This window comes from Panicum hallii, chromosome 4, assembly GCF_002211085.1.
Source record: "Panicum hallii strain FIL2 chromosome 4, PHallii_v3.1, whole genome shotgun sequence".
In the NCBI taxonomy this organism is placed as follows: Eukaryota; Viridiplantae; Streptophyta; class Magnoliopsida; order Poales; family Poaceae; genus Panicum; species Panicum hallii.
Window position 1 is genome coordinate 51,001,997 of NC_038045.1, and position 11,625 is coordinate 51,013,621.

Below are 11,625 nucleotides of genomic sequence, written 5' to 3' on the forward strand. Positions count from 1 at the left end.
TACCATAGCTGATTCAAGGATATTCATTCTAAATTAGATAATCCATATAAACTTGCAAATTTGAGAACAAGACCCTTTTTTAGGAAGTCCATGAAAGCTATGTGCCATGATGGGAGCCATATCAACTGATTATCAGTCATACTTATTCCCTCTTTGATGAACACAATATTTAATCACAGTAATTCAGCTTCTATAGTATATTCTCCTGCTGTTCTTGTTTTGCTGCTTAGAAGTTAGAACAGTGTTTCTTCATGATATATGACTACTTTGGTTTTGGTTCTGTATAGAAACAGCAGGAGATCAAAAGAAGTACTAATCTAAATTCTAAAAAGGACAACAAAAGTAGATGCTTTTCTAGCAAATGAAACAGTACGGATGGCTGACTAGGGTTGAACATAGAACCTCTTGAATTATTGTGTAAAGTGTGATTTGGGAGAATATTTTTATATCAGAATAGGTTTTGTGAATGACTAAAGATCATGCACGTATGTGGAGAATCGATTCTCAAAAGGCTATATATATTTTACCCCAATAATACATTCAATCTGTAGTTATGTCCATCAGCTTCTAGCATATAGTCAAACATTTAGCCAACTTTAGTACTATCTTTTGGGGGCAGCTCAGCATCTAGAATGGAGAATTAATGCAAACCGTCAATTAAATTAGTAAAAGGGCAAAAGATTTACTGAAGATAAAAGAAGCCCAATATGTCTTCTCTTTTTATCTTTTAAGTAATAGGCTTATTATCAAACTGCTGATTTAATCGTCAATTCACCATAAATCTTGTGGGCAATTTTTTCTTAAGTTATTCATATTATCTACTTTGCATTGTTAAGAGAACAATTTATTTTGTTCTGCTCTTGGACACTGCTGAGCAAAGGTTAGCAAAGATCCATTGTGAAAGCAGATTGCGCGATTAACGATGATTGTGAAAGCTATAAAGCAGATTGCGCGATTAACGATGATAGTTCAGCAAGATCCATTGTGAAAACAGAATTATTATTTGATGTTGTGTCCTTCAATGTACTCATTGTGTAGCACGAACCATGTTCAATTCATAATAAGAGAGACTAAAGGAAAGGCTAATGTAAACAACTGGATTACCTTAAATTTTTTTGGTAAACACGTGTTGCTTAGAACTTCAATTACAATACTTAAAAAAATTTCCCAGTTAAATTGTGAATTTGTAGCAGACAAATTTTTTTGTCGCTCTTTTTTATTTATCTTCCTCTTTTCTTCTTAAATTCCTCAGGTGACGTGGCATTTTTGGTCAGGACTGGGAACATCGGGATTTCTATTAGCCACACGAAGTGTGCATCATTGCTAGATATGCACCCCCACCAGTATATATTTGGGGGAAGAATCAAAGTATAAAGAAATATGTTCCTCGATCCTCACACCTTTGTCGCTTGGAAATTATTAAAGTAATTGTCCATGGACAGCTTAGACGATAGTTTCTCCCAGAAAAGAGAACAAAAGATCGAGAGCACGAGAATATATATTTAGAGAGAGAACGAAAAAACAACAACTGCTTGATCAGGTCATTTAATTAATTCTCAAGTTGGAATATCGGCTTGTCTTCTTCTTATCTCATGGCTTGAAACAACTTAGATATTTATATGAAAGGATTATAAACTTTACAGTTTTATTTGTCTTGACTGGTCTGTGCATATGCACACCATGCTGTGTCGTGTGTGGTAGGTACCATTGAACTTCATGTGGTGTTACCCTCATGCTTGTTTACAACTTATTTTTTTTCTCGAACGACGCCATTTACAACATTATAGTGGATTATACATGCCAATGCAAAGCTAGTTTGAAACTACTTAGCTATTTTTATGTTTTGCCTAACCACTTACTAAATTCTCTCACAAATAGTTCCTTATCGATAGTGATAACCGCAATCAACTAGTTCATCTCTTTCAGAATAATTGGCAACTTCGACTAATAATGGTTTTTAAAATATTTGACTAATTTGAGTGGAAACAATATTAGTGAATTGTTTTTTCATGAAAGGATGTTATATACTTTTAACCCTTTTCCTATGTATATGTCAAAAGTTGACACTCGCTGTTTGAATGAAAAAAAGTCAAAGTGGCCAAGTATATGGAAATGGATGTAATATTTTCTTTTCTTTTGAGTAGTTTTTATTTTATATAGCTGCTAATACATATTAAGAAATAATTAATATCCCGTGGTGTGGATCCAAGATGTAACACTGTGAAATCCTACTATCTTTAGCATCTCTTTCCTCTTGCATATTTCCTTTCTTGTTTCTGCTTTCATCTCATAGTCTTGTTCGATTTGGATAGCTCAGTTAGAAAGGCTAAGATCAAAGCATCTCCGTGCCTCCACAGCAAACCCTAGATTCGCAATTATTGAGCTGCCTCCACTATAAAATGGGAACCATCCACAAGGAATGAGCACAGCAAGCAAGCACACAACAAGGACAACACAGCAACAGAAACCCTAGTACCAAGAAGAAAGAAGAGGCTTTGCAAGTTCACAGGGTATGCTTCGCTTCTTGTTCCTCTTTGTTATTGTGCCCCCTGTATTAGATTCAGACAGCTTGGTCCATTATCCATTCTTCTTGGAAAAGGAAAATAGATCTTTTTATTGCTATTAAATATAATACTAATTGGTCTAAACAATTAGCTCTTAATTTTAGTTAGTTGCAAGCAGGGTGAGTTTATTCTCTCTGATGCATGATATATGCAATTTAATTAATGGTTTACTAATTTCCGGCACAGATAAGAATAATTAGACTTCACTTGTATGGTGTCTTGCTTCCTTCTCAGTTGGGACACTAACTTAAAAATATAACTGATTGACGTACATGTCCAAATGATTGATTGGAGTGCCCTCTTTGCCTAATTTAAGGCAGACTTTGCTTCATCACTTTCTCCATGTCTGTCTTGTCTTGCCTTAAAATATTCTTTCTTTTTAGTTTGTGATTGCATGTGGTACAAGCATCTAACAAAAGCTAAAAGAATCGAAAGGTTTCGTAAACGTAGTCTCATTCTTCTAGCTCCTATCTAGCTTGACCGTCATGGGTCCTCATCGCAGACGTGCCTGGATATCTTCATATATATGTATATATAACAATAATATTGCAAAAAAAACAATGTTATTTCATATATCATACAAATTGATGAAGAAACTAGTATCTTTACTTCTGTTATACTTTTGCTTTGTAATATTCAGAACCATAGTCTACAACATCTTGACACATGCATGGTGTGCAGAGCTAGCTGTTTACTGCGAATGAACATCCAGAGGAAGCCTGGAGATTGGAACTGCAAGAACTGCCAGCACCTCAACTTCAGCCGCCGTGACTACTGTCAGCGCTGCCGTGATCCACGGCCTGACTTGCAGTTCAGTGACGGCTACAGCACTGGTGGTGTGCTGACCTCCCTCGACATCCGCCCGGGCGACTGGTACTGCAGCTGCGGCTACCATAACTTTGCCAGCCGCAGCAGCTGCTTCAAGTGCGGCACTATCGTCAGGGACTTCCCAGCGGGGCAAGGTGCAGCTGGTGCTGAGGGTGACTTTGCTCGCGGCCGTGACAGCGCCGCAGTTCGTGCTGGGTGGAAAGCTGGCGACTGGATATGCACAAGGTGATCTCCAACTATTCTGATTTCAAGTATAGATGAATGCCTCTGTATGCATGGCAAGAAACAGTGGCATGCATGCATGTTTTACGACGAATGCTCATTAAACAATCCATTTTTTTCAAAAAGTTGATCTCATGTCGTTGTTTTGAGTGAGTTTTGAAACAAAAAGGTAATTTATTGTGCTCGTCAACTTTTGCCAGGCCCGGTTGCAACGTGCACAATTTCGCAAGCAGGACTGAGTGCTACAGGTGCAATGCACCAAGGGAAGCAGGTACATATATGATCTTGTTCAGTTTCTGGTTACGGTTTTCTCTGATGAATAATATATACGCGATGCATCTTTGGTTAAAATCCAAATAAAAGAGCTCAAAATCTTATAACGAATCTACCAGGTCTGACCAGTCGATCCTGAGGTGCTGTTTTTTTTTAAAAAAAAACTTGGATCCAGATTTCTATTTCAATCAGTCTTTGTAGTAGGCATTGTTATGATGATGCTTTATGTTCTAAAAAAAGGAACTGTTCTGCTTTGTAGTAGGCACCGGAAATTAAGAAACGACTGAGGTCACCGAGACCGTGAGATGTGACGAGCTGGTCTGAGCATGGAACCGATTGCTGTCACACACTCACCATCAGGCATCGAGGAAGGATGAGTTTACTACATACACGAGTATATTGTTGATTGCTGAGTCCCGTACTGCACTGCTGCTGTATCCGCGGCTGCGAGGGTGGAGAAGTACCCAAGCTTTCCAATTGTTACGTGTGCCCTTTGGCCCTTTGGCCCTTTTTTTCTTTTTGTGTGTGTCTTGATTCAGTGACTGCTGAATCTTACGGCTTGATGTACTTGCGTTATGTATTGATCTTAAACATCATATATAGTTATCCAAGTGCTTGCTTCTTTACTCTGTTGGTTCCTGTCTCCTACTTCCAACTTTTCTTTTGCTGCCCTTGAAACCTGTGTTTTACTTGAATCGCTTGAAGCTCACTAGTATGGATCGTGGCATTGGTCATCCACTCGTCCTGTTTATGCAAAGCTTGTATCGTTGTAAACCTTTTACAGCCAGGATGACACTTGAGATGTGCTTGTAACTTGTTTGATTTTTCATGTGTGCTTGTAAACTGTTTCAGTCTTTCAGATGCAGCTGAAGACTGCACATGTGAAATGGGAGCGAATTGTTTCACCGGAGCGACATGCCGGTCCTCCGCGTTCGACGGGCCGACGGCGAGCCTTGCCTATTTGGGCCTTTCTGGGCCGCTAATTGCGGGGCTAGGAAGGCCTGGATGGACCTCGTCAGTGCGGGCCTGTGAAACGGGGGGACCCACAAGCAAATTGCCTGGGTGTGGTTTCTGTTCTAAATGGGCCGACGGTTCCTTCGGCCCATGTATAATTGATGGTGGCAGCGACACACTCCATCCAGGTCCAATGATTCAATCCAAGTGGCCACCTACCCTACCCCCTCCTTTGCCGGGAAGAAGCTGCAGCCTGCAGCTACCAGACGCACCCACCCCGCCATGGCCATCCATCTCCGCGCCCACGCCTTCGCGGCGAACCCGCTGCGTGGCGTCTCCGCCTCCACCACCGCCGTCTCCCCCTCCGCCGCCGCCGAGGCCCTGCGCTCCCTCCTCGAGCCCAGCTCCCTCGCCGCCGCCGCGGACGCCGCCAGTCCCCAACCGCCGCACCTCTCCAAGATACTCCCTTTCCGCCGGGGCCGCCCGCTCGCGCGCTCCCCGGAACCTCCTGCTGCCGCTGCTGCTCCCGCGGCGCCAGCCTGGCGCCTCGCGTGGCTCCCGCCCTCCCGCGTCCCAGGGTTGGCCCCGGACGCCTTCGTCTTCCTGGGCGCGCACGCCGAGGGGGACGGCAAGGAGGCCGCGGCGTACTGGGCCGTCGATGTCAGCGACGGTGAGGGGCCGAGGGTCGACGGAGGCTCGGGGAACGGGGATGGATCGGCGTTTGTGGACCTGAGGACGCTCATGGTGGCCACGGACTGGAGCGACAAGGATGCCATGGGGGACCTCGCCATCGCCGGACATGTATCTGGCGCTTCTTGATTTTTCAGTTCTTATTTAACCATTATTACTCACTTGTAACTTGGAGACATGTTTTTTGCCTGAGGACTCAAAGAACAAGCTTGATCTCACTTCTGAATTCTTTTGCGAGCAGGCTCGAGCACTGCTGGAGTGGCACAATACCGCAAAATTTTGTGGAGCTTGTGGAGCGAAGGCTGTTCCTACAGAAGCCGGAAGGCGTAAGCAGTGCAGCAACGAGTCCTGCAAGAAGAGGATATACCCTCGAGTTGATCCAGTATGACTTGTACTATCTTCCTTGTAGTGTTCGTATCATGATTTGGCCATTTGGGACTAGACATTGTGCTGCTTGTCACCATGATTTTATTCTGTTGTAATACACACACTAACATATGGCATTCACTCTTCTCATATACACGTGGTCTTGCAGGTTGTGATCATGTTGGTCATCGATAAAGAAAATGACCGTGCACTCTTAAGCCGCCAGTCAAGATTCGTGCCTCGTATGTGGAGTTGTCTTGCTGGTTTTATAGAGGTGCAAATAACTGCTTATCTAACCTTTCTTATTCACAGCTGTGTATAATACCATTTGCCTTTTATTACATGTTTCATTGCATTCTCTATTCTTGTCACGATCTTCTTAAACTGACTTTGGGTGGGGTAGATGTAAAAAAAGGCACAACCATATGGTAAAATTTAGGTTTCCATATTTTTCTTTTTCTAAAAAATATGTTTACCTTAACAATGCAATTGTTTACTGTCAGGTTATTCAATTTATGAAGGCAGCACACTGACATATCCAATAAGCTTGTGGCATGTTTGTGTTGTCATATTAACCATGCTTATGTGAAAATGGTTAAGCGGATTTTTCAAAATTGCTTGACAAAATACCCAGATTGAATTTGATTGCAAGGGGAAAATAATCCTCCAGTCATAAAACATGACTAGCAAACTCTACAAACATGAAAATTGAGATGTTGGGTTTGACCTGTCAGACATCCAGTAATTATTTATTGCATAATGAGGTAATTTTAAATATCCAATGTTTCTTACTACAAATATGTTTCTGTTTAATGATCTGAACTGGGTAGCTAGGAGCCTAGGACTGGGTTCAAAAGGTTGGATTTTTTTTTTCCTTACGTGAATGGCATCGCTGCTATAACCATAAGAGTAGTGATTTTACTATGTAAATCAAATCTATTTTTGAAACTAAAAGGAAGCTGATTTGCTGTTAAATATTACCCTAAAACTTATGCTCAAGTTTTAGTGTGTATTGGAACCAGCAAGTTCATCTTCTTTTCCAAAATTTGAACAAGCTTATTTACACTGCATCTGTTTTGTTTGTAGCCAGGAGAAAGTCTGGAAGAGGCAGTGAGAAGGGAAACGTGGGAAGAGACTGGTATTGAAGTCGGTCAAGTAATATATCATAGCTCACAACCGTGGCCTGGTAATGGTCTTGTCATTTTTTCGTGATGAAAACCAGTAGAGAATGCTACTCAAAGTATTTTTCATGGTGATACTTATTCTGTCTAAAATACAGGAATATTTACACAGTGGCACAAATACTTAATTTATCTGTTGCACTGTTTTCCTGTACTGTATCTGATTCTGACAGTGTTCATCATTGCATATAATGCTGTTTTTCAGTCGGTCCAAATACCATGCCATGCCAACTTATGGTGGGTTTCTTTGCATATGCTAAATCATTGGAGATACATGTGGATAAGCAGGAGCTTGAAGGTAAAACATTATTAGGAAATCAATGTCAATTCTTTTCATTACATTCTGTTAACTTTGCTTCCTATTTCCTACCATGACTGATTGGTCTTTCCATTTATCCTGCAATACTTGCATAATTTTCTTCCTACACAACACAATACACTATTGGTGCTTGAGTATATTACAACCCTTCCGCAACAGTTTAAGCTTCCTCATAAACCAGTTGGTTCATGAGTCATGACACTTGAGTACTTGATACACAAGATTATATGCAGATTATAGAGTCCAGATTTGGAACTTAGTTAAACTTGTATATTAGTTTCCTGTTCTGGTGATAGTTTTTAGAAATGAAAACTTTTCCAGATGTTAACCGTGTAGTGACTCCGGGCAAACCACAAAGCTTAAAACTCCCAAATTCTACTTTCATCATGCATGTAGATGCCCAGTGGCACAGCCGTGAAGACATCAAGAAAGCGCTGACATTTGCAGAATATGAGAAAGCTCAGAGAACCAGCGCTCTAAAGGTCAATCAAATGTGCAAGGGGGCTGAGAAAGGGCAGAGCATCACCGAAGACTTAAAAGTGGGAAGTGGCGAACCAGTTCCTATGTTCGTCCCTGGACCCTTTGCCATTGCTCATCACCTAATATCGGCATGGGCTTTCGAGGGAGCACCAAAGCTGCCTAGTTCCTTCTCAAATCTATAAGCCTGGACCCTAAGGTAGGGTCCCTATTGTTCAGATCATTGGACGGAAGGTATAGGGAATTGGAATCCTTGCAGGCACATGAATCATGCCTTGCGTTCTTGTGAGTTTTGATATGGTACTATTCATTGCCAGTTGTAATAAAAGGTCAAGAGAAATACTAGCTAGGTACAGGAGATTTGCCGAAAGAATTTGGCGTCACTGGACATTTCTATCCGTTGTTTGTCACATTTTGATGGTTCTAGTACATGGTATGTGATGTGTATAGATACAGCACAAGTACACTCATGTATAGTTACGCAGAGAACTGGAATGAAGCCTGATTTTCCATCTTTACCTGAGCCCTGAGGCATTGGACAATTCATTTGTACATGTACTTTGTTAAAATTGTTTGCTGGCGATGGTTGCAAACACGAAGACCTTACAAATGTATGAACCGACGCCAACCACGTTCGCCATTCAGAATTGAATTTCTTCATTCTTTTCTGAAGGAGACCAGAATTAAATTTTGCAGCACGTGACGTGCTGAATTTCAAATTCCTCTTGGAAAACATACATTTCTTGCCTGGTTGCATCAAACCAACTAACCAAGCGATAGACCTTGACTTGTCTAGTGCACAAGAACAAGAAGCAATCTGCATCAGTGTCCAACTAGTCAACACAAACCTGTAGAAATTCAGTAGCATCAGGATAGCAACAGCTGGTGGCAGCAAGCCTCGAGTTCGAGTGGCCTCCCTGTGCTCCTCTGATCATTTCGTACTCCGTTCAAGCCAGGTTTTATTTTCATATTCTGATTGAGCGATTGACACTGACGTTCAAACAGGACGGGAATGGTCTGCGTGATCAGCATCGGATCTCCGGCTAGTCAGTGAAAACCAGTCAACCATGACTGCTACAAGTCACCTACTGTAACATATTTTGGTACTCTATCTGCACAGACCACAGCTGCAGCTGCAGCAGCATAATCACTTGAGCCCCGCTGCGAGCAAACATCTCTGGTCTGATCAGTGATCACTGATCAGACATGGCGGTCGGCATCGTCGCCGTCGAGGACCAGGAGCGCCACTACGGCGGGCGGATCACCGCCTTCGTCGCGCTGTCCTGCATGACCGCCGGCATGGGCGGCGTCATCTTCGGCTACGACATCGGAATCGCAGGTAATGGATGCCATGAGCGAACAAGTAGCAAGGTTCAGCCTGGAACGCCGAAAATTTAACTTACTCCTGCTGCAAGAACTATATACTGCTTCATGTTCACTGTAAAATCTTGTGGAGCTCCTGCACTTCATGGCGACTGACACGTGCACGCAGGCGGCGTGTCGTCGATGGAGCCGTTCCTCCGCAAGTTCTTCCCGGACGTGTACCGGCGGATGCGCGGCGACACGTGGGTGAGCAACTACTGCAAGTTCGACAGCCAGCTGCTGACGGCCTTCACCTCCTCGCTCTACGTCGCGGGCCTGCTCACCACGTTCCTGGCCTCGCGCGTCACGGCGGGGCGCGGCCGCCGCGCGTCCATGGTCCTCGGCGGCGCCGCGTTCCTGGCGGGCGCGGCCGTCGGCGGGGCCTCGGTCAACATCTACATGGTCATCCTGGGGCGGGTGCTCCTCGGCGTCGGGCTCGGGTTCGCCAACCAGGCCGTGCCGCTGTACCTGTCGGAGATGGCCCCCGCGCGGCTCCGCGGCGCGTTCAGCAACGGGTTCCAGCTCAGCGTCGGGATCGGCGCGCTCGCCGCCAACGTCATCAACTTCGGCACGGAGAAGATCAGGGGCGGGTGGGGGTGGCGCGTGTCGCTGGCGCTCGCCGCCGTGCCCGCGGGGCTCCTCACCCTCGGCGCGCTGTTCCTGCCCGAGACGCCCAACAGCCTCGTGCAGCAGGGGAGAGACCGCCGCGACGTGGCGCGGCTGCTGCAGAGGATCCGCGGCGCGGGCGTCGACGTCGGGGACGAGCTGGACGACATCGTCGCCGCCAACGGCGCCGCGGCGGCGGGGGAAGGCGGCGGCCTGCGGGGGTTCCTCTTCGAGCGGCGGTACCGGCCGCAGCTGGTGATGGCGGTGATGATCCCCTTCTTCCAGCAGGTGACCGGGATCAACGCGATCGCGTTCTACGCGCCGGTGCTGCTGCGCACCATCGGCATGGGCGAGAGCGCGTCGCTGCTGTCGGCGGTGGTGACGGGTGTCGTCGGCGTGGCCTCCACGTTCGCGTCCATGCTCGCCGTCGACCGCTTCGGGCGCCGCACGCTGTTCCTGGCGGGGGGCGCGCAGATGCTGGCGTCGCAGGTGCTGATCGGCGCCATCATGGCCGCGGAGCTGCGCGACAGCGGCGGCGTGAGCAAGGCGTGGGCGGGGGTCCTGATCCTGCTGATCGCCGTGTACGTGGCCGGGTTCGGGTGGTCGTGGGGGCCCCTCGGGTGGCTGGTCCCCAGCGAGATCTTCCCGCTGGAGGTGCGCGCGGCGGGGCAGGGCGTGACGGTGGCGGTGAGCTTCGCGTTCACGGTGTTCGTGGCGCAGGCGTTCCTGTTCATGCTGTGCCACATGAGGGCCGGCATCTTCTTCTTCTTCGCCGCGTGGCTCGCCGCCATGACCGCCTTCGTGTACCTCCTCCTGCCGGAGACGAAGGGAGTGCCCATCGAGCAGGTCGCCGGGGTGTGGCGCGCGCACTGGTTCTGGTGCAGGGTCGTCGGGCCCGAACCCGACGACCAGGCGCGCGTAGGCCGCGGCAAACTCTGAAACGCCATGGCGCGCGTGTACTACTTGGTATATGCCAGACGAACTGTGATTTCAGAAACGAGATAGAATTCAGAAAACTTTCATACAGGATCTCATATACTGAGCGAGGAAACTCTGAAATTTACTGGATGATGATCAGATGTTCAGATGCCTGATACTAATTCGGCATATTTTGCTCGGGATACAACATATAAAAAACAAATAAGCCGTCTACCTGCCAGAGCATTCAGGATTCTGAATTTAGGCCCTGTTTAGTTCCCACCCCTTAAACGTAAAAAAGCCGTAAACGCAAAATTTTTAAAGGAATCTTGCTAATTTGAAGTACTAAATGAAGTCTATTTATAAAACTTTTTGCATGGATAGGCTGTAAATCGCGAGACGAATCTAATGAGCCTACTTAATCCACGATTTGCAACAGTGATGCTACAGTAACCATCCGCTAATTATTGTTTAATCATGGATTAATTAGCATCATTAGATTCGTCTCGCGATTTACAACCCATCCATGCAAAAAGTTTTGTAAATAGACTTTATTTAGTACTTCAAATTGGTAAGATTCCTTTGCAAAATTTTTTTTTGCATTTACGCGTCCGGAACTAAACAAGGCCTTAATGTCAGAAATTCAGAGTGGATTCAGAGCGTACGGAGATTCAGCGTTCACTTCTCTTTGTCAACCGACCGCGTGAGACACGTTGGCGTAGACCAGCAGTCAAGCCATTAACAACTGCACGCAGACAGCGTAGGACGACGAGCAGTGATGGCCTGATGGGCCGACTATAACGTAGCTCAGAGTTCAGAGAACAGCGTGAATCACAGATGCTCAGCCACTGTAGAACTGTAGCAC

The 11,625-nt window shown here is 45.7% G+C and overlaps 3 protein-coding genes across 4 annotated transcripts; all 3 read left to right on the forward strand.

The window, feature by feature from the left end:
- Positions 1 to 2,437: 2,437 nt before the first annotated feature.
- Positions 2,438 to 4,513, forward strand: LOC112889734 (uncharacterized RNA-binding protein C17H9.04c-like). Of its 2 annotated transcripts, none has more exons than XM_025956497.1 (4): positions 2,438 to 2,510; positions 3,246 to 3,617; positions 3,815 to 3,885; positions 4,147 to 4,513. In XM_025956497.1, the coding sequence occupies exons 2-4, from the start codon at positions 3,265 to 3,267 to the stop codon at positions 4,161 to 4,163; spliced, it is 441 nt and encodes a 146-aa protein (XP_025812282.1). In that variant the 5' UTR covers positions 2,438 to 2,510; positions 3,246 to 3,264; the 3' UTR covers positions 4,164 to 4,513. The 2 variants fall into 2 exon arrangements, with proteins under 2 accessions (XP_025812282.1, XP_025812283.1); XM_025956498.1 differs by having other exon boundaries at positions 4,150 to 4,513.
- Positions 4,514 to 5,041: 528 nt separating this feature from the next.
- Positions 5,042 to 8,395, forward strand: LOC112889458 (nudix hydrolase 19, chloroplastic). Its single transcript, XM_025956121.1, has 6 exons — positions 5,042 to 5,642; positions 5,773 to 5,913; positions 6,067 to 6,171; positions 6,984 to 7,083; positions 7,284 to 7,376; positions 7,794 to 8,395. The coding sequence occupies exons 1-6, from the start codon at positions 5,124 to 5,126 to the stop codon at positions 8,057 to 8,059; spliced, it is 1,224 nt and encodes a 407-aa protein (XP_025811906.1). The 5' UTR covers positions 5,042 to 5,123; the 3' UTR covers positions 8,060 to 8,395.
- Positions 8,396 to 8,766: 371 nt separating this feature from the next.
- LOC112889457 (hexose carrier protein HEX6-like) lies at positions 8,767 to 10,913 on the forward strand. The gene is made up of 2 exons (XM_025956120.1): positions 8,767 to 9,213; positions 9,367 to 10,913. Exons 1-2 carry the CDS (start codon positions 9,081 to 9,083, stop codon positions 10,779 to 10,781), a joined length of 1,548 nt encoding a protein of 515 aa, XP_025811905.1. The 5' UTR covers positions 8,767 to 9,080; the 3' UTR covers positions 10,782 to 10,913.
- Positions 10,914 to 11,625: the final 712 nt, after the last annotated feature.